The 24,239-nt window shown below is 37.9% G+C and overlaps 1 protein-coding gene across 5 annotated transcripts in view; it reads right to left on the bottom strand.

The window, feature by feature from the left end:
• Positions 1–24,239, bottom strand: part of Tbc1d32 (TBC1 domain family member 32) — a 241,396-nt gene that overhangs the window by 76,769 nt on the left and 140,388 nt on the right. For all 5 annotated transcript variants that reach the window (XM_045159402.1, XM_004651239.2, XM_045159398.1 and 2 more), the window contains one exon: positions 44–166. In XM_045159402.1, coding sequence (XP_045015337.1) covers positions 44–166 — 123 coding nt within the window. The remainder of the gene's footprint in view (positions 1–43; positions 167–24,239) is intronic.

The following is a 24,239-nucleotide window of genomic DNA, read 5'->3' as shown; positions in this document are numbered from 1 at the left end:
TTATTATTATGCTCTAAGGCTCTCCTTTAAAAAAAAAATTAACCTGTGGTTTTCAGACGTCTCAATGACATTTTCTTCCTGTGCACGTAGTAACACTTTAGATACTTGATACTGAGCCTCCAATAATAGCAGAGTGTCCAAATTACAGCATACCACACTTAATAATCTATATGAAAAAGGAAAATGAAAATCACATAATGTCCTGAAACTATAGCATAAACAAGTTCTTGACATTTCAAAGCAATACATATAAATGCAGATACTGATACCTGAATCTTGCCAGGAGGCCTGAACCTGAACCTAACTATTATAGACACATCATTATCTATTTATAGAAAACCACAGGATCAACACAAGCAGGAAGAGGATAGGAGAGGGGAGGGAATAAACCAAATACATTATATACACATGTAATGAAACCCACAGTGAAAAATTAATATATGATAATAAAAGAGAGTTACAGAATTTAAACTACAGATATCTGGAAGAGAAAGGTGAAATAATCTCATTTTTAAAGATACAACTCAAAAGTCAGGCCTCTTAGCACAGGCCTGTAATTCCAGCAACTTGGAAAGCTGTGACAGATGGATCCCAAGTTCCCAGCACACCACTTGGGCTACAGAGTGAATTCAACAGCAACTTACTAATGAGTGTCTTAAAACAAAATGTAAATAAATAGGGAGGGTTGGGTTGGATTTCAGAGATGGAGCACTAGGTTCAATCTCAAATACCATAAAAATAAAATAAAACAAAAAGTTAGCAAATAAAGATACTCAACAAGAACTTCTTTCTGGGAGGAAAGAAAAAGACTAAGTATTTCAAGTGCACAAAATATCAGAGTGCAAACTGAACCTAAGTAGTAAACCATAATATAGAACCTGATAAAATTAGTGGGCATATAGACAGGAATGGTGGCACATGCCTTTACTCCCACCACTCAGGAGGCAGAAGTAGGAGGATCACTGTATTCAAGGTCACCCTGAGACTACATAGTGGATTCCAGGTCAGCCTGAGCTACAGTGAAACCCTACCTCAAACAAACAAACAAACCAACAAAAATTGGGCTTAAGAACCGGGCATGGTGGCACATGCCTTTAATCCCAGCACTCGGGAGGCAGAGGTAGGAGGATCACCGAGAGTTTGAGGCCACCCTGAGACTACATAGTGAATTCCAGGTCAGCCTGAGCCAGAGTGAGACCCTACCTCGAAAAACCAAAAAAAAAAAAAAAAAAAAAAAAAAAAGTGGGCTTATAGACAACACTAACAAAGAATTACTAAGATATCCAGGAAATAAGATCAAGTCACTAAAAGAATGTAATAAAGCTATACTATTGATAACTTAGTATAACTTTTTCCAAATCTATCCATTTTTCTTCAGATTTCATACTTCCATTTTTATTTACAGCTATATTAAACTCCATTCTGTACAACATTTTCTGTATCCAGTCATGTTCTCTCTGATATGTGGATCCTGATGTTTAATGTTGTATATATGGTAATACAGGGACATGATAGTGAGCATGGACTATAAGTTAAAACAGGAGACCATGAGAGGGGAACAAGACATGATTATAAGGGGGAAAAGATATAAGGAAACACTAAGATGACAGCAGAAAGGAAGCTATGCTAGAGGGGTGGACTGAGCATGAGCAGTGAAAACAAGAAGAAAGTCAAGGGTGACAGTAGGTATTCAGCTCAAACAAGCAAGCACATGCCATCAACAAGCAATATACACAACCCATGTACCCATATCCTGCCCCCCACCACTTGCACTTGCACACTTTATAGGGCAAAAAGGTCTAGGTATTTCAGTGCGCTCCCTTCTTTTCTTCCTTTTGGAAACTAAATCACTGAGCATATGTTGAAAATTACTACCGGACTTCAGAGATGGCACAGTAGTTAAAAGCACTTGCTAGCAAAGTGTTCAATTCCCCAGTACCCACATAAAGCCAGATAAACAAAGTAGCACATGCATCTGGAGTTCTTTAGCACTGGCAGGAGGTCCAAGCACACTCCATCCATCTCTCTCTCTCTCTCTAAGTACAAAATAATATTTCAAAAGAAAATAACTATCAATGGACATGGAGGTCAATACAAGACAAAAAGGTCTTAGAAATGAGAGGAAGTGATGTGGTGCATGAGAACTGTAGCAATTCTACTTATGAGCAAACACATGCAAGCCCACTTTGCCTCACTAGATAAGGAGTCCACTAAAAGCAACACATGAGGTAAGGATGGTACACACACTGGAAATAACTTAAAACTTAACAAATTCAATCCAGCAGTAAAATGGTAGTATACTACAACCACCTATAACTCATTCTCAAAAGAAAAGGAAGACAGTATGCATAGATGAAATTTGTAACATCAATATATAACTGAAAAGAAGCATAACTAATTTGATGACATGTGTGAAAGCAATTTTATTTAAGATGCAACATCTTCTACTTCTCATTCTTTCCCCTTAAAAAATAGTAAATTAAAGAGAAGATACCTCTTTGACTTTATTTTTAAAAAAATCTTTCTCTCAATACATGTTTTAAAATTACAAACAGCAACTTGTGGATAAGATGGAAGGAAGTAGCCATGCAAAAGCAGCCTTGGAAGGAAATAAGCAGTAAAACAGCACAACGCATTCTTCTACCAAAAAATGAAAGTGCATAATAAATTATCAACCTCAGCAAAGAAGCAGGAGAGAACAAGAGCCTTTGGAAAGCACAGAACCAAGCAGAAGTGGCACCAGGAATAGCGCTGGACTGCACGGTGGTCAAGCTCTCCCTGATCTGCATGAAAAGCCAGGTGGAGGGATTTTCCACGCACACCAGCCTCCTCGCAAAGTCAAGCAACCTGACAAAGAAGATAGCAGGGACCAGCTGAGTAGATCCTGAGGAATAGGATTGCAGGGACCAGCCATTCAGCTCTGGTTCAACTTCAGGCACCTACGAAAGCCTAGAGGCAGGAAACACTGGAGACCTGGGAAAGGGAGATCAGCTACACAGCATCCAGCACAGGTGATTAGAGCAGCAGACCCACCAATCCAGCCAGCCTAGCTGAGCTCGAAGCACAGGAAAGTAGGACTCAAGTGGACACAGCATAGCTGAGACCAAAGCCATACCAAAAGGCAACAGGGCCTACTTATACCAGTTCAGTACCTGCCTACATTGGAAGTGCTAAATGTACCTTCCATGTCAGGGCAGGTTATGTGTTAGATCAGATTGAGGGTCGGCTTAGCCATTCTTAAGTAAACTATAGTTTGTGGTTGTACTTTGTTGCTTCCTGATTCATAGTGGCTTTATCTTCTCCTGTCATTATTGTGTGCAGGGTCTCTCTGAGCCTCATGATAACCTGGAACCATTTACATTCTAGAAATGTCAGCCTCCCACTTGACAGGATTAAGGGTGCAGGCAACATACACCCCTAGGGACATTGATTGATTTAGATTATCTGCCTGATTTAATATGCACTCTTACATAAATACTCTGTACTGGTTTTGACTGAAAGTGTATATTATTCAAAAGTTTTGAATTTGCCAATTTTTTTGCAATATTTGCTAATATTTTGATCCAACCAGCTTTCTAGAATACTTGCATATCAGGCAAACCGAACAACTAGGGTGAATTCTGTTGTTACTCTGGGAGTCATTTAAGAGGTGCAACTGGCACCTTAAGTAGCTACCTGAAGATAAATAACATCACATTTATACAACTGACAATAGTGCAGATAATTAGAAAACCCAAGCATCAAACTAACCCAAGATGCAAAAATCTCTACATTATACTACAACACAAAAAATTAAGAGAATATAATTCTACCCAAAGTGATAAAACCAGCAGACATGACCTCCAGTGAGACTGATTTAGATGAAATGCCTGAGAAAGATTTCAAAAGAATGCTTATAATTTTGTCCAATAAAATGAAAGAAGAAATCAAAGGAATCAAAGAAAAAGAAAGTCCTAAAGGAGAACACCAACTTAATGAAATAAGCAGGTCAATACAACATGAGTAAGGTAATAGAAATACTGAATAAAATCCAATTAGAAATACTAGAAATGAAACACAGTAAGTCAAATAAAAAAAAAAAAACATGTAGAAAGTATCTCCAGTAGAATGGATGAAGGAGAGAACAGAATATCTAAACTAGAAGATCAGGTGGCAGAACTACTACAGTCCAAAAAGAGAAAGACAAGCTAATAGGAAGGTATGAATGGGAATTTCAAGATATTCGGGACACTATGAAAAGATCAAACATAAGAATACAGAGAATAGCAGAAGATGAAGTCAGGGAATCTCTCCCATTCACAACTGCATCAAAAATAATAAATTGCCATAGAATAAGCCTAACCAAGGAGGTGAATGATCTCTACAATGAAAACTTTGAAACATCCAAGACAGAAATTGTAGAAGACAATAAAAATAGAAAAGATACCCTAGGTTCTTCGATTAGAAAAACCAATATTTTGAAAAAGTCAATCATAACAAAATCAATCTGCACATTTAATCCAATTCCCATCAAAATTCCAATGGTATTCTTCACAGAAATAGAAAAAAAAGAGTCCTAAAATTCATTTGGAAGCACAAAAATCCTCAAATAGCCAAAACAACTTTAAGCAACAAAAATAAGGCTGGTGGTATCACCATACCAAATTTTGAACTATACTCACAGCCACAGTAACAAAAACAGCATAGTACTGGCACAAAGACAGAGAGATCAAAGGAAAACAAAAAACAAAAAACAAACAAACAAACAAACAAAAAAAAAACAACAACAGAGGATCCAGATGTAAGTCTGGGCAGCTATAGCCATCTGATTTTTGACAAAAATTCCAAAAACATTCATTGGAGAAAAGACAACCTCTTTTAAGAAATATGAGGATAAAAATAGATTTTTATCACTCGATGCAGAAGAATGAAGTCCAAATGGATCAAAGGCCTTAATATCAGACCTGAAACTCTGAAGCTGCTAGACAGAAACAGAAGAAACCCTTAAATATATTGGTATCAGCAATGACTTTTTGAATATAATCCCAGTTGTTCAGGAAATAAAACCACTAATCAATCACTGGGACCTCATGAAATTAAAGTTTTTAGATATCAAAGGACACTGAATAGAGCAAAAAGATAACCTAAAGAGTGGGAGAAAACCTTTGTCATCTATGTATCTGACAGAGGATTAATATCTAGGGTACACTAAGAACTCAGGAAACTAAGTAACAAGAAATCAAACAACCCAATTTAAAAATGGGCTAAAAAACTAAATAGAGAATACTCAAAAGAAGAAATACAGATGGCCTATATACATCTAAAAAATGTTTTACATCCTTAGCTAGCAGGGAAATAAAAATTATAAGTACTTTGAGAATCCATCTCACTCCCATCAGAATGACTATCATCAAGAAACAAAAGACAATAAATGCTGGCAAGGAAGCAGAAAAAGAACATTTTAGCACTATTGGTGGGAAATGCAATCTAGTACAGACATTGTGGAAATCAGTGTGTATGTTCCTGAGACAGCTCAAAATAGATTTATCATATGACCCAGCTAGACCACTCCTAGGCATGTATCTTAAGGACATGTCTCTATACTTTAGAGATATTTGCTTAAACATGTTTATTGCTGCTCTATTCACAGTAGATAGGAAATGGAAGTAACCTAGATGTCCCTCAACTGATGAATGGATAATGAAGATATGGTACATTTATACAACAGTTTGATTCAGTGGTAAAGAAAAATGAAATAATAATATTAGCAGGGAAATAGATGGATCTAGCAAGGATTATAATAAGTGAGGAAACCAAAGCCCAGAAAGCCAAATGTAGCATGTTGTCTCTCATATGTGTTTAGACTTGTGTGAGTTGGAGTAAAACTCAGTAGTAGAGGCCAGTAAGCTAGAAAACAGCTATAAGGTAGGGAGGAAAGGGGGGGGGACTTAAGGGGATGGTATTGTATATACGTTAAGTAGATAAAACAGATTACTGGGGTGCAATGGCCTAAACGAGGTCATGAGAAGAAACTGAATAAAAGAAAGGTGGGGCAGGGTTAATAAGAATTCAAAATGTTGTGAATAAGTCATATGGAAACCTACTTTTTTTTTTGGATAATGGCACACCCAGAAGCCATAGACAGATATTAGAAAAATTTCAGTGCCAGGGATAGGATACCTTCCAGTGAGTTGTTGGCCAGGGAAGTCTCTGATGCCTCCCAAACATTACAGGCCATTGAAGGGCTCTTGGTTTCCCACCAGAAATATGGTATGGCCCTACTGCTAAAGACTCCACATGCTTAGGCTTCAAGGTCACTGAGAAATCAAGATGGAGCTGAACTGAAAACCTCCTCCCTGTAGATCACCTTACAGAAAGCTAGCAAAAGCTACACTGCATGTAGCCCTGTGAGACACAGAAATCATCATCAGTAAAACTGGTCTGTTATGAGGGATATCTACTGCTCTCTAATTGGACTGGAGGCCAGCCACATGGGAGGGAATATATGCCTAGTACTGAAAACCTAATAAAAAGCCTATGCTGGGGGAGGTCATAAGCCCTAGGAGTGTAACACCTGCTCTTGTCTGGCTAAGTGTATATATTATGCTCACCAAACTGCCCTGTAAACACTTTACTTAACATTAATACCTATATATTAATGCTAATCTCACTTTTGTTAGTAACGCTTCTCTTTTCAGATGGTGGTGACCTCTGGCATGACCCAAAAGGCACCATGGTGCTGAGAAATTGCAGAGGAGTATTCTGTACTGAAATATTGCTATCAAATCTTCCGATGCTCAAGGAAGAGGTGGTAGAAAGAATATAAGAGACAAAGGAAGGGTAGGACTGCTTACAATCCAATTGTTCAAACAGAAATTGGCCTCAATATCCATAACCTCACAGTGCCTAACATAACCTTCACAAGACCCTCATAATAGGAGGAAAAGATGATGACATCAAAATAAAAGAGAGACTAATTGAGAAAAGAGCAGATATGATGGAGAGTGGACTTATGAAAGGGTAAGTGGGGAAGGGGAGGGAATTATCATGGTTTATTGTCTGTAATTATAGAAGATGTCAATAAAGCAAGCTAAAAAAAAAAAAAATCAGAAACAGTAAGCTGGGGAGATAGCTCAGTGATTAAAGGTGGGTGCTACCAAAGCCTTCTGTCCCTGATTTGATTCCCCAGTGTCCATGTAAAGCCAGACACACAAATTGGTGCATGCATCTTAGGTTCATTTGCAGTAGCAAGACACTCTCGCATGCCCATATTCACTCTCATTTTCTCTACTTGCAAACAAACAAACAAATAAGTAATTAATTTTCTGCATTTAAAAATTACAAAGTCAGGAATGGTGGCGCACACCTTTAATCCTAGCACTTGGGAGGCCAAGGTAGGAGGATTGCTGAGTTCAAGGCCACCCTGAGACTACATAGTTAATTCCAGGTCAGCCTGGACCACAGTGAGACCCTAACTTGATAAAAACAAACAAACAAACAAACAAAAAATTACAAACAGGGAAAGCATTTCCATTAAGGTTACAAATTAGGCAAAACTACCCACTTCTCACTTTTCAAAAAGGAAGTTATTACCAAGAGATGAATAATTGGTAAGTGGATGAAGTTTTGTTTTAAAACAGGAGTAAGAGAATGCATGGTGAATACCAGTGATCCCACTGAGGAGAGCCCTCAGTGGAATGGGGGCAAGGAAGAGGGAAATGATGGTACCAACACATAATATGTCCATACAAAGTTCCACCTAAAAAATATTGGTTGAGGACTGAGGAGATGCCTCTGTGGTTAAAGGTGCTTGTTTTCAAAGCCTGCCAGGCCCAGTTCAATTCCCGAGCATCCATGTAAAGCCAGATGCACAAGGTGGTACATGCATCTGGAGTTCATTTGTGGTGGCAAGATGTCCTGGCAAGCCCATACACACATTCTCTCTCCTCTCTTTTCTCTTTCTCCCAAGAAATAAATAAAAATATTTTTAAATACTGGTTGCATATGTACTTAGTGACTAGTACCGTGATGATATACCAATGGACATGTATGTACAAACATCCCAGTCCATATGTAATGTAAAATTCTTGGGAGCTAGGAAACAGTTAATAAACAAGGTAAATTGTAAAAACAAAACAAAACAAAAACTTCAGTATGGATTCATGTAAAACAGTATTCCAGACAAGCAGTGGCAGGAATGGTACACTATGTGATTCCAATATAGTGATCTGCAAAGAACACACAAAGATGATCATGCACCCTAAAGAACAGTAAGAAATCAGACAGCAAATTATGAAGCTATGTGGGAGAAAGTGTTCCAAGCCAAAGGAGCCAAGGTGAGGGCATTTCCACAATGTCTGAGGAAAAGCAATAGGGCCAAAGGAGCTGGAGTGGAATCAGAAGACTAAGGAGATGAGGTGGGAGTAACAAGAGCAATTCAGACCATGCAAGCACTTGTGAAGACTCTGTACCTCAGTGGTATCCTAAAAAAGATGACACTGGGGGCTACAGAGAGGGCTTGGTGGTTAACATACTTGGTGGTTAACATACTGCAAAGCCTAAGGACCCAGGCTTGATACCCTGGTACCCACATAAGCCAGATGCATAAGTTCTGTTATTATAGAACAGGCTGAAATTAAGTACAAAAGGATGAAAATCAGTTAAAAGCTAGTCATAATTACTTAGGACAGTGACTTATACTATGGTACAAGGATTAACTGAATGAAACTGCATCTCCATGGCCCCTTTATGCCACATGCTGATGCTCATGTCCTTGTGAACTTCCTTTCCTGAATGAAGATGGAACCAATGATCTGCCTCTAACCAACATAGCATGCATGGTACAAATGGAGTGTGCTAGTGTTCAGAGTTGTGTGATGCGGTGCAGTGTTGCTCAGCTTGGGACCTGTATCAATAGATGCTGCCTGACACCAGTCGAACATTAGTAGTTGGCTTGGTTTATAAGATCAGCTGCTGTGTATCAGAGGACTCATATTCAACAAACACTGACATTGCAGTCTAATCCTAGTTACTCACCATATCTCATCACAAAATTACACAACAGGAATTAAATTATCATATACTATCCTAAGAAGGGTCAGTAAACAACAATAAGGTACTCTGATACAACAAATTCACATCAACCTTATTACAGAATATTATTAATATATAGAATATTATGGTAATATATATAATATATTATCATATGTTATATAGAATATTATAATTGTTTATTATTATTATTAATTATTGCTGATCTTTTACCATGCTTAACTTATAAATTAAACCTTTATCATAGGTATATATGCACAGGAAAATGCACAGTATACACAGGGCTCAGTACTACCATGGCTTCAGGTATTTGGAAACTTTGGTATGTGTTTACATTTATAAAGGAAAACCACTGCATTAATTTCAAGGTCAACAAATAAGCAAATAAAAGTATGATACTGTCATTTGGTTGAAAAGGAAGAAACAATCAGAAAATAGGAGAAAACACACACATACACAAACACATACACACAAAATATATGTATGGATGAGAATTATGTAGGTTACTCACTAGGAAAATGCCTTGAAAATTCAGTAATTTTACTTCTGTTAGCAATAATCAAACATTACCGACAGGACAAAAATCCTGTGAATAAAAAAATATATGAAGTAATGAAAAATTTAATAGAAAAACCACAAGATTTATATGAAGAAAGTTACAATGTGTTTCTGAAGAATATAATATTTCAGAACACAGAAAGGCACACCCTCTACCAAGGTGAGGATGTTACATTAGGTAAAAACATTATTATCGATTTCCAGTCAAGATGGTGTCTGCACAGGGAAGAAAAGGCAACATTCTTAAGGTTAGAGGATTTTGTTTTTTTTGTTTAGGGGTTTGCTGATTCTAGTAGGCTTCCAGTGGGAGGATATGGAGAAGCAAAATAGGGAATCCACTGATTCCCACATTCTCGGGTAACCCACCAGACCCCCAATCCCCTCAAGCAGCCATCCTAGCTGGAGTCCCAGTAGGAGGTCACTCCTCCACTAATAGCAGGTGAAGTGGACCCAAGCTAATAGGCTAGGTCCTTGGCCCCAGGCTATTCTGACATCAAGTGAGCTCAATGGGAGTGATCACAGTTCCAGTCGCCAGTACCACCCAACCTTGCTGACCCCCACACTGTGATCGCCATTTGGGCCAGCTATGTGGATCCCCCTGAGCAATCACAATTCCAGCCCAGCCTTGATGACCCCATATGCATGATCACCCTTCCTGCCCAGGCTTGTGGAACCCCATGAAGGTGATCCTCATCCCAATTGCTACTACCCCCTCCCATCCCCAAACAGGGCCCGAGGCAAGTGTCTCCACCCTAGCCTTTCTGATCTATAGGGGCAATTGTCATCCCATTCACTGGCCCCCACCCAACAGTCTAGCATCCCACACCCTAAGTTTTCTTAAACATTGTGATGTGCAGAATACAGTGAAAAAGAAATAGCATGAAAAATCAGATGCAAGTAAACACAGATAGAATGCCCAGTCCCACAATGGATGTCTCTAATCAAAACAGAGAAGACACAAAAGGATCAAAACCCCAAAATAAAGAAACAAACTATGTAACCCTGGCCAAGCAAATAGCAGGACACACAGAAACTCAACAAAGGGCCAACAATTGTATGAATGGTGTGCTCACTAGATTAGACCTATTAGAAAAGAACCAGGAAGGGCTCTTAAGACAGTTGAGTGATCTGAAGGAGAGAAAAAAAAAAAAAAAAGAGGACCTCCACAACCAGCTGACTAAGCTCAATGAAGATATAATAGGATGAACTCCAAAAATCATTAAGAAAATCTGACAAAAAGGCTGGGGAGATGGCTTAGCAGTTAAGCACTTGCCTGTGAAGCCTAAGGACACTGATTGGAGGCTCAATTCCCCAGGACCCACGTTAGCCACATGCACAAGGGAATGCATGTGTCTGGAGTTCATTTGCAGTGTCTGAAGGTCCTGGCTCACCCATTCTCTTTTTCTCTATCTGCCTTTCTCTCTGTGTCACTCTCAAATAAATACATAAAAATAAACAAAAACAAAAAGAAAAAAAGAAAATCAGAAAATGAGATGAAAAGACAATTCAAGAGAGGGTTGGAAAAAAGCTGTAGAAAATAGGAACCAAATTAGACAAGCCCAAAACTCTATAGGAGCTCTCCAAGAATAGAGTCAGCCACATGGAGGATAGAAACTCAGAATTGGAAGACAAAGCAGAAGAAACAGTTCATGAGTCCAGAAATTTCAACAAGTTCAAAAATTTCTGTGAACAGGTCATGAGGGCACTGTGGGATACTCTTAAGTGTCCCAACATTAGGATCATGGGAATATCAGAAGAGGAAGAAATACAGACCAAAGACATAAAAACTTTATTCAACAAAATTATCGAAGAACACTTTCCCACTCTTGCAAAAGAAAATCCCATCAAGTTACAGAAATCCAAACAGACACCAAACCACATAAACTACCACAATATAGTAGGGATTAAATCAAACCTCACAGTTTACCTTAAATATTAATGGCCTTAATTCACCCATCAAGAGACATAAGCTAACAGGGTGGATCACAAAATTAGACCCCTCAATCTGTTGTCTTCAAGAAACACACCTAACTACTAAAGACAGATACCTCCTCAGGGTAAAAAGGTAGAAAATGATATTCTAAGCAAACAGAAATAAGAAACAAGCAGGCACAGCTATACTAATATTGGGTAACATAGATTTTAAACTAAAAGTAATCAAAAAAGACAAAAAATACCACTTCTTACTTATCAAGGGAATGATCCAACAAGAGAATATCACAATCATCAATCTTTATGAACCAAAAACAGTTGCACCACAATACATAAAATAAAACCTACCTGACAACAAACCATAAAGAACAACCAACACCATCATAGTTGGGTATTTCAACATTCCACTGTCAGCAACAGACAGAACATTCAAACAGAAAATTAACAGGGAAGTTTGAGAGCTCAACACCACCATAGATCAATTAGATATAATGGGACATCTACAGAACATCTACCCCAAATTCACAAATTATACATTCTTCTCAGCAGCCTATGGAACCTTCTCTAAAATAGATCATATGCTGGTTCATAAAGCCTACCTCCATATTTTTAGAAGGATTGGCATAATTTCCTGCATGATTCAGATCACAATAATGTATTATTAGAAATTAACAACAAAATATGTGCCAGAAACCCAACCAACTCCTGGATACTGAACAAAACACTCTTAAACAACAAATGGGTAGTGGATGAAATAAAAAATGAAATTGCAAAATTTCTACAAATGAATGGCAATGGGAACACAATGTGCCAAATCTTATGGGACACAAGACAGTGGTCATCAGGGAAAAATTCATTGAGCTACATGCCTTGATATCAAAGTCAGATCCCAAATCAATCACCTAACAATCCATCTAAAGGCACTTGAAAAACAAGAGGTATCCAAACCAAAAAATCTCCAGATGGAAAGAAATAATTAAGATCAGAGCAGAAATTAATGAATCAGAAACTAAGAAAACAAGAAAGTTGATGAAACAAACAGCTGGTTCTTTGAAAAAATAAGCAAAATTGATAAAACCCCTGGCCAGTTTGATCAAGTAAAAAAAAAAAAAGATACTTTAACAAAATTAGAAATGAAAAAAAAGAGATTCTAACAGACATAGTGAAATTGGGAGAATCATCAGGACTTACTTCAAAAACCTCTATTCCATGAAATTGTACAATATGGAGGAAATGGATGAATTCCTGGACACATACTACCTATCAAAGCTAAACTCAGACCAGATTAATCTCTTAAACAATCATTTCACAACCACTGAGGTTGAAAGAGTAATCAAAAACCTCCCTAAAAAGAAAAGTCCAGGATCAGATGGCTTCTCAGCTGAATTCTATCAAACATTCATGGAAGAAATGAAACCAATTTTTCTCAAATTGTGCCACCCAATTAGAGAACAGGGAAAGCTCCCCAACTCCTTTTATGAAGCTAGTATCATCCTAATGCCAAAACCAGGCAGAGATGCCACAAGAAAAGGAAACTACAAGCATATTTCCCTAATGAGCATAGATGCAAAGATCCTGAACATTGCCTCTCCCCCATGACTGGTGGCCACCCCAACAATGCAATACCCACAATCCTCATGGGGGGATGACAAGGAGAAGGCTAATAATGGCACCATCATGGCTGTATACAAACTATATACATAACTAATAAGAAACATGATTATCTTTTAATTCATTTATGAATTTAATTTAAATATAACATTTAATATATATTTAATACATTAAATAATAATTAAATATTATATGTAAGTTTAAAAATATTATGTAAACATAAATTTTAATATATAAATATATAATTTTTTATATTTATGTCTCTATGTCTCAAATAAATAAATATTTTTTAAAGGAATTTTAAAGAATTAAATTATTATATGAAATATATTTAATGTTAATTAAATATATTATATTAAATTATGTAATTTGAAATAATCCAATAGTCACTTGACTCTCTTGCATTCTAAATTGGGAAAGATGTAACACATAGCATGTCATAATATGTCTGTGAGGAACACATACCCATCAGCATTTTCTTCATGAGCAAATGATGGTGAGGTCAAGGACCCTGCCGACACTTCACATGCAGTGCAGTGCCAGAATCTGAAGTATATGTGCTCTAAGAGATTCTACATAACACACTAAAACTAAAGAATATAAATCCACAAAAGCTGGAAGTCCTGTATGTAAGATATAAAATTATAAAAAAGAGATTAAAAATTTTAATAAGAGTAATTAAACAATATTTAACTAACCAGAGATACGTAGTATGCTAACAGATTGGAAAAATCAGTATTATAAAGATGTCAATTTATCCATTATTGCTGTTCAGATTCAATACAGTGATAACTAAAACCCAAATGGAATATTCCATATGACGAGATGAATCTAAATTTTATTTGGAAAGAATATATCTAAACATAGTCAAGATAGTTTTGAAAAAGAGCAAAGAAAAAGGAATTGGAATTTCTCTAGCATTAAATGTCAGTTATAAAGTTATAGTAAATCAAACAATGCAATATTTGTATAAGCATATATAAACACGTGTATAAATAAATCAGTATGTTAAAACAAAATCTTTGCAGGTCCCAACACTTGTTTCACTATACACTAATTACACAAACACACACACACACACACACACACACACACTCACTTATGAGATAAGTAACTATTGTTCTCCATGCAGTAAGAGTAGTTTATAACAGCACAAACTTGAATTTTAAAAATATCCATTTATGGGCTGGAGAGATGGCTTAGCGGTTAAGCGCTTGCCTGTGAAGCTAAGAACCCTGGTTCGAGGCTCGGTTCCCCAGGTCCCACGTTAGCCAGATGCACAAGGGGGCGCACGCGTCTGGAGTTCGTTTGCAGAGGCTGGAAGCCCTGGCGTGCCCATTCTCTCTGTCCCTCTATCTGTCTCTCTCTCTGTGTCTGTCGCTCTCAAATAAATAAATTTAAAAAATAAAAAATAAAAAATAAATATCCATTTATGGCTGGGAAGAGGACTTGGTGATTAAAGGTGCTTGCTTACAATTACAAGCCTGTCTGCCCAAGTTCAAACCCATAATATCACATAAACATAGATATAAAATGACACAGAATGCATTTGTCATCCCAATGTGCCTATGGCAACTGGAGGCAAAGCTAAGAGAATTCACAAGTTCGTGGGCCAGTTAGACTGGTAAATGCAATGAAAAGCACTAAAATGGGGAAAAAAAATTAACAAGGGAGTTCCTGTCTCTAGCAGAGCAGATGGGGATGACAAGCACCCCAAGGTTGTCCTCAGACCTCCACATAGGCACAGTGGTATATGTATTCACACACACAAACACATAATAAAAGAGAAACAAAAGTCTGTTTAATGGCTTGATATGTACACAAAATGGCATGTTAAAATGGACTATAATATGATAATTCAAATGAATTACAAACACATCCAACATTAACTAATCTTGAAAACATAATGCTACACAGAAAAGGTCACACATAACCAGATATATAGTCTATACTACCATTTATATAAAGCTTAAGAAAAAAACAGAACTACAATATTTTATTTAGGAGCTGGAGAAATGGGTGAGTGGTTAAGGAACTTGCCTGTGATGTCTAAGGACCCAGGTTTGATTCCCCAGTACCCTCATAAGGCAGACGCACAAGTGGTACATGAGTCCAGAGTTTGTTCATAGTGGCTTGAGGCCCTGATGTGCTCATTCTCTATCTGTCTCTTTCTCTTTCTTATTCAAATAAATAAACAAATAAAACATTTAAGAAATATTTTATTTAGGAATTCATGTCTGGACAGTAAAAATATACAGTAAGTAAAAGTGTAAATACTGTAAAAGAATGTTTGCATTAGGGCAAAGAAATAAATCTTGAGACAACAAATGCAAATAATCCATGAACATTCATGCAAGACTTGATTTCTTAATTGTACAATCACATAATAAATAGATCTTAATGGCTCACTAAGTACACAAGCATATTTGTATAAGACACCAGCAGGACTAAACATAAAATGAAATAGCATGTTAGCAAAAGAATATGATTTTCCATCTTAATATTAAATTTAGGTTAATACAATAAATAAAAGTATGTAGATTGTTAGAGTAATATATCTATTGTAAAATGGAAAAAATAAGGCCAAAATGCTTGCCTTAAAACTTACAACGGCTTATAAATAACAAATTTTCAGGTTGAATTTTTGATGGATTCATTCCAAATTTCCAAAAATTAGGAAAAAAATCAGGTGCTGATTTCACATTTCAAGGAACCATACTACAGTAAGAAATATTTTTTAAGTTAACAATTGTTCATGTTAAATACAATTTTTTTAAAATTATTTATTTATTTGAGAGCGACAGACACAGAGAGAAAGACAGATAGAGGGAGAGAGAGAGAATGGGCGCGCCAGGGCTTCCAGCCTCTGCAAACGAACTCCAGACGCATGTGCCCCCTTGTGCATCTGGCTAACGTGGGACCTGGGGAACCGAGCCTCGAACCGGGCTCCTTAGGCTTCACAGGCGAGCACTTAACCGCTAAGCCATCTCTCCAGCCCTAAATACAAATTTATTGATAAACTAGATAAAAGTTTTCAGATTTTTAAATGAATAAATATAAAATACATTTAAAGCAAATTTAAATGAAGATACTTAGTGGAAATTAAACTTAAGTCTCAGAGAGTATAAAGTGTACATCATTTGCTTAGAAATAGTAACTGAGATCTGGATAGATGGCTTAGTGTTTAAGGCACTTACCTGCAAAGCCAAAGGATTCAGGTTTGATTCCCCAGGACCCACATAAGCTAGATGCACAGGGTAGCACAAGCGTTTGGAGTTCGTTTGGAGCAGCTAGAGGCCCTTGCACACCCATTCTCTATCTCTCTCTCAGAGAGAAAGGAAGAAGAAAGGGAAGAAGGAAGGAAGGGAGGGAGGGAGGGAGGGAGGGAGGGAGGGAGGGAGGGAGGGAGGGAAGGAAGGAAGGAAGGAAGGAAGGAAGGAAGGAAGGAAGGAAGGAAGGAAGGAAGGAAGGAAGGAAGGAAAATACTTTTATCCAGATTAACTCTCTACACACCAAAACAGACAGAAACTTGGCAAAGACCTTGGCTGTTGATTTATTCCCTATTCGAAATGCTGCTAACTAAGCAAAGCCCACATATACCATAATACTTCAATCTCATTATTTCCAGGAACAGTCTCTTGAGAAAAGGGGTTGCTGTATAAGGTGATAAAGACAAGTTTGTTTGTCTATAGAAAATCTTTCAGAGGCATGGTATTAAACTAAAACTGGAACAATCCAAACCCTTTTTATTATTACTTCTATGGACTCATAGGGACACCTGTAGATCCATGGAGATAGCCAGTCTGATGTCTTACTTCGGATGATGGTTAACTGGATAGGATGTATAAACACCCTGCACATTTTTTTGCAGGGGGACAAAGCCCAACAGACTGGCTTTTTTTTTTTTTTTTTTTGAGGTAGGGTCTCACTCTGGCCCAGGCTGACCTGGAATTCACTATGCTGTCTCAGGGTGGCCTTGAACTCATGGTAATCCTCCTACCTCTGCCTCCCCAGTGCTGGGATTAAAGGCATGTGCCACCACGCCCGACTTAGGCATTTATTTTTTAATGTGAGAGACAGCAAGAGCCAGAGGAAGCTAGAGAAAGGGAGAGAATTGGCACACTAGGGACTCCAGTCATTATTGAACTCCAAACATGTGCTTGTGTACATTTGCGATCTTTCATACTTGCATCAACTTGTGCATCCGGCTTAAGTGAGACCAGGAGAATCGAAAAATGAGTCTTTAGGCTTCACAGGCAAGCCATCTATCTAGCCTAGGTTTTCTTGATTAGGCTAGCTGAGAAAGGACAACCCACCTTGTGGACAGCATCATTTCATGGACTGAGGTCCCAGATTGAGAAAATAAAAGCAAAAATCTGCTTCTTCACTGTGGATACACCACAATCAGTTGCCGCCATGCTTTCTCCCCCATGAAGGACTATAACTGCAAACTATTAGCTATAATAAACCCCTCCCTCCCTCCCGTGCTCCCTTCCTTCCTTCCATCCATCAGATGCTTTGTCAAGTGTTTTGTCTATGCAGTGAGAAAAGTTACTGACACACCTTCACTTGAGTTATGTTTAAGGATCACAACCACCTTAACCTAGGTACTGAAGGCTGTGTCTTCATCTCTCTTAAACATTTTCTGGTAAACATGAGAATAACCTCTAGATGAGAAATTTCCCAACAGACCTCACCACCAGATCTTCCCTTCCCTATCTACAAAAGTTAGTCCTTCTATGAAGAAATACAGAAATTCCAACAGACACTCCATAAAGGAATCAGTCATAATTCATGAAGTGTACTAGTACCCACTGGAAAGAGGAAGTATAAAGTAACAAAAAATGGTCACTGATTCTCCTGATGGTTTTCCCATAGCTGTAATTACAAGTGTTCTCATGCACACAAGTGTATGCCATGCTTGTGTATGCCTAGCTGTGCATCCTAGCATCACCACAAGCTTAATGCATTGTGTTAATATTTTGTGGCTATGACATCTCCCAATAAAAGTGGTTTTTTTTCAGTTCTCTTATAAAATAAATAAATAAATAAATAAATAAATAAAAAAAATAAAATAAAATTACTCAGGGGCTGGAGAGAAGGCTTAGCAGTTAAGCACTTGCCTGTGAAGCCCAAGGACCCCGGTTTGAGGCTCGGTTCCCCTGGTCCCACATTAGCCAGATGCACAACAGTGCGCACGCATCTGGAGTTTGTTTGCAGAGGCTGGAAGCCCTGGCGCGCCCATTCTCTCTCTCTCCCTCTATCTGTCTTTCTGTGTCTGTCGCTCTCAAATAAATAAATAAAAAAATGAACAAAAAATATTTTTAAAAAAGATAAAATTACTCATATCATTATTGTTGCTATCAAAACCATCTGAATACAAATTTCTACATATAGTTGAAAAACAAATTTGTCTGGTGTTCTAGCTTAGAGTTAAGTATCTACAAGTGCTACATTATCAAGATAAAATCTGTTTACAAGAGTCAATTAAGATACTCTGTATAGCAGTACTGCTGCTGTGGTTAAAGTAAATATCAGAAGGACTGTTTTTACCCTAGCATGGATATCAATGCAACATACATCGTTTTATCAGAATGTAGCCCAAGACTGTCTCAAAGGTCTTATTATCCACGGTTTTAATGAAAAACTATACTAATGATGTAATAATAATAGCACCTGGGTGGGCAGGGCATAGCTGACACTGTACATGCTTCAGACAACCACAGGTATATTAGAGGGTAAGAGACAGAGAGATGCATGATCCAAAGGTTATCCATCTGAGTACAACACCCAAATACCACAAGCATGACATAAATTGTGACATAAATTGCTAAATCTTGTGCTGCTTCCCACCAAAGGAAGGTGATATGCATCATTTTGAATTGTGCCTTTTTAAATATTTTTTTAATCTTTTTTTAAATTTATTTATTTGAGAGCGACAGACACAGAGAGAGACAGATAGAGGGAGAGAGAGGGAATGGGCGCGCCAGGGCTTCCAGCCTCTGCAAACGAACTCCAGATGCGTGCGCCCCCTTGTGCATCTGGCTAACGTGGGACCTGGGGAACCGAGCCTCCAACCGGGGTCCTTAGGCTTCACAGGCAAGCACTTAACCACTAAGCCATCTCTCCAGCCCGAATTGTGCCTTTTTGAATTTTGGGAGCAACATCTACCATTTTAAGTGTACTTCTCTGAACTACTTACCAACCCCATCATTTCTGAGTGTGACAATGAACAAGAATAAACTATGAATCTCACACAGGCTCCAAATCCAGAAAGTAAATTGAGTTTGTAGCCCAGCAGACTCAATGCTAGTCAGCAATTCAGTAGTAGACTGGATACCACAGGAGCTTCTGACAAAGTGGAATACAAGAATCACATGCAAGCAACTGGACCTGAATCCTAATTGCCTTTCTATTTGTTTTAAATCCTATTTTATGATCTTATTTTGACAAAAACAACTATAAGCTCTCATGGATTTTTTTTATTTATTTTAGAGTGACAGATAAACAGAGATAAAGAGGCAGAGAGAGAGAGAGAGAGAGAATAGGCATGCTAGGGCCTCCAGATACTGCAAATGAACTCCAGATTCATGCCCACCTTGTGCATCTGGTTTACATGGGTCCTGGGGAATCAAGCCTCAAACTGGGGTCCTTAGGCTTCACAGGCAAGTGCTTAACCACTAAGCTATCTCTCCAGCCCCCCCCGGACATTCTTATTTCTTAGGAAACTCCTTTATGTGTGGCTACATAAGGTAATTTTATATACTGCTACTTTGCTGAAAGTAAGTATCAGTTCAATAAGGTTCCTTGTAGAGTCTTCGGGCTTTCATAACTATTAAGTTATTTCATCTGCAAGACCTGCCAGCTCATAAGTTGGTAGAGTTAATACTCTGGAACTGCTTGGGTTACCAAAAAATTTCTATAGATGCATCTATAGATGCAAAATTCTAGTGACAATTTTCATAGAATGTAATAGAAATATAAAAGGCTTCAAGATACCACATAAGGAGGAAACCAGCTGCCTACCTAGAAACAGGTTTAAGATACTCCAGATGTACAGATGAACAAGAATGAAGCTTTAGATACAGATCTAAAGCTCAGATATAAAGAACTGTAAACCACCTGAGGCAGTCTAAATAGCAAGCAAAAGATTGACTGCATATGAGGTCAAGTCAAAAGAATGCAAAGCAGGGAAAGTCAAGAGAAATGTGCAGTAGGGAAAGTACAGAATAGGTAGTAGGGGAAATCAACAGAACTGCAGAATAGAGAAAGTTAACAGAACATGTAGCAGGGAAAGTTAATAGAACATATAGTAGAAAAATCTAATAGAATGAGTAGTATGGAAAGAAACGCAATAGAATGTGTACTAAAGACAGCCAATGAAATGTGTAGTAGAGAAAGTTAATAGAATGTATACTAGAGAAAGTCAACAGAATATATAGTAGGGAAAATCAACACAATATATAGTTGGGAAAGTGAACAGAATGTGGAGTAGGGAAATTCAACTGAAAGCATACTACAGGAAGTCAAAAGAATGTATATTATTGTTGTAGTACAGAAAGTCAGTAAAATGTATAGTAGGGACAGTCAATACAATGTGAAGTACAGAAAGTGAACAAAATGTGTAGTAGGGAAATTCAACAGAATGCATAGTACAGTAAGTCAACAGAATGTGTAGTATTCTGTTGTAGTAGGAAAAAGTCAGTAAAACGTATAGCAGGGACAGTCAATGGAATGTGAAGCAGGCAAAGCCAACAGAACACATAAGAGGAAAAGTCAGCAGAATGTATAGTAGGGAAAGTTAATAGAAGGTGTAGTAAAGAAAGTTATAAATATTAGCTAAAGCTTCAAAATCACTTGTAGTAGAAAGAATAGGAGTTAACTTACTATACTTTCAACCTTCCTTTGTTAAGTAAACCTTTCTACAGTTAACAATTTCCTTTTGATTCCATGTCTCCTTCTCTAGGGTACTGACTTAGCAATTCAGACTACAGGTTATCCTGTAGGAAGATGGGATTGTAAATTAACTGACAAAAAATGAAAATTATCACCTGTAGGAAGCAATTGAAGACATCTGTGTTTGGGGGAGGGGCACTTCACCAAAGTAGGTGAGAGGATGTCACTGCTGTTACTACACACTGGACCTCTAGTAGTCTGAGGTTCACATGACACAAAATAAAGTATTTAGAAAGTTCTGTTCACAATAAGCATTGCCTTAAGTACACTTGAGACACCATTAAAATAATATTTTGTGGACTTCTGGGAAAGACTGTGACATAGTAGCCAGGCCAACCAGAGCCTAGGGAGAGAAATAAGCAGAAAAACAGCAAAATACACTCTTATATTAAAAAGTGGAGGTATATGTTATTATCAACCACAGCAGACAATCAGGAGAGACTCCGAGCATCCAGCAAACAAGAAACAAGCCAGAATACCACCGAGATGCCAGTGACCCCAATGTGCATGCCCCACCTGGAGGATCAGAAACCAGGTGAAGAGATTTTTCACTCACAGAAACCTCTTCACAAGGTCATGAAACCCAAAGGGGAAGACAGCAGGGAACAGCTAAATGCTGTTGAAGGAGAACACAAACGGGTCCAGATGAGCAACTCCAGTACCACTCCAGACATCCTGTACAGCCTTCATTCTGCCAACCACCAGTGCCAGGAATCACCTAAGAACTCATCAAACCCCAGCTGCACAGTATCCAGCACAGACAATGTGAACACCAGATCCAGTGAACTAAGCAGCTTAACTAAATCCACAGTGCAACAGTGAGAGATAGAAGTGGGTACCAAGCATAGGTGAGACTAGAAGCCCTCCAAAAAGGTAATAGAGCCTACTTACATAAGTTATGTAGGCCTGCACTGAAGTGCTAATCTCACCTTCCACGTCCAGGCAGTCTATGTGAAAAATTTGATGGATGTATTCTTGGTTACTTTTACCACTCTCAAATAAACTATATGTTGGTATTGACTATTGTTCCTTTTGAATTCCTGATGTATATGGCTTTGCATTTTTCTTCTGACATTACTTGGACCCTCAGGAAGACCTATAACCCACTTCACAACAGAAATTTCAGCCTGCCAGTTGACAGGAAAAGGGTGTGGGGCAACACACACCCTTAGGGACTTTAGCTTTATTAGATTGTCTGTTTGTTTTAACCCCCACTCCTGAATAAATATTCTGTGCTGATTTTGATTGAATTTGTGTACTGCTCAGTTGAATTTTAGAATTTGTCAGCAATTTGCTCCACCCAGCCTACTAGAAAACTTGCATAGAAGGCAAACTCAACAAGGGTCACTTCTGCTATTACACTTAACCTAAATATACAAAAAGTCAGATTTACACATCTAAGAATACTGCATAAAAATAGAAAACACAAGCATGAAATTAACTCAAGTTCCAAAAATCTCTATGTTACACAAGAAAAAAATAAAAGATAATTCCACAAAAATTATAAATCCATAAGAAATGACCTCCAGTGAGACTGATTTAGATAAAATGCCTGACAAGATTTCAAAGAAAATGATTTTATCAATGATCACAGAACCCAAGACTATACTTTTGGGGATCATTTCTATAATTTGTTAGTAGAGAAGTTTCCATATTCAAAAATATTGTTGGACAAATTGGATGACAATATGTAGTAAAATGAATCTAGACCCACTCATCTCTACATACACAAAAACCAAGCCCAAATGGGTTAAAGGCCTCAATATAAGACCTGAAACTCTTCTCTTACTAGAAGAAAAAATAGGAGGCACTCTCCATGACATAGGAGTGGGGAAAGACTTACTGAACAAAACCCCAGTAGCCCAGAAAATTAAACACTCAACCAATGGGATCTCATTAAGCTAAAAAGCTTTTGCACACACAAACATACTATAAGCAGAGCAATACATTACAAACTGAATGGGAGAAAATTTTTGCCACCTATACCACTGACAGAAGCCTAATATCTTCAATCTACAAAAAACTCAAAACAATAAATAACAAAATGACCAAACCACCCATTCAAAAAATGTGGCAATGAACTGAACAGGGAGTTCTCAGAGGAAGAATTACAAATAGCTAAGACTCACTTAAGAAAATGTTCAACATCCCTAACCATTAGGGAAATGCAAATTAAAACCACCATGAGATTCCACCTTGCTTGAGTAAGGACAGCAATCATTAAAAATTCTAACAATGTGGGCTGGAGAGATGGCTTAGCGGTTAAGCGCTTGCCTGTGAAACCCCGGTTCGAGGCTCGGTTCCCCAGGTCCCAAGTTAGCCAGATGCACAAGGGGCCGCACGCGTCTGGAGTTCGTTTGCAGAGGCTGGAAGCCCTGGCGCGCCCATTCTCTCTCTCCCTCTATCTGTCTTTCTCTCTGTGTCTGTCGCTCTCAAATAAATAAATTTTAAAAAAAATCTTTAAAAAAAATTCTAACAATGACAAGTGTTAGTGAGGATGTGGGAAAAGAAGAATCCTCACCTCACCCACTGTTGATGGGAATGTAACTTGTACGACGACTATGGAAATCAATGTGGAGGTTTCTGAAAAGGATGAACACAGAGCTACCAACAGATCCAGTTATTCCCTTACTAGGCATTTATCCTAAATGCTCCATACTTCCCTACATGTTTACAACTGCTCAATTCATTATAGCTAAGAACTGGAATTAACCCAGACACCCATCATTGGGTGAAGGGATAATGAACTTGTGGTACATTTACACAATGATCATCAGTATGAAAAATGATACAATGAAATTTGCATAAAGATTGACAGACTTAGAATAGATTATACTCATCGAACTCACACAATCACAGAAAGACAAATGCCACATGGTATCACTTATCTATAGTTCTTAACCTGGACCAGCTTGAGTTGCTGACATATTGGATAACCAACTCAAGGCCCAGACAATAGGGATTGAAGAGTTTGGACAATGGGAAGGATAGGAGGAAAATTCAAAACACAAAATTAAATTCAAATTCAAAATAGAAACCTCTACCATTGGAGATAGCATAATCTTAAAAGGGAGTAAGGGGGTAGGGCCTAAAACTAGGGCACTGGAGAGGGTGGGATAAAGTCTAAGCTTAAAAAAAAAAGTTGGACAATG

The sequence above is a fragment of the Jaculus jaculus genome, chromosome 9 (assembly GCF_020740685.1).
Source record: "Jaculus jaculus isolate mJacJac1 chromosome 9, mJacJac1.mat.Y.cur, whole genome shotgun sequence".
NCBI classification, from domain to species: domain Eukaryota; kingdom Metazoa; phylum Chordata; class Mammalia; order Rodentia; family Dipodidae; genus Jaculus; species Jaculus jaculus.
This window is presented reverse-complemented; position numbering and strand designations above follow the sequence as displayed.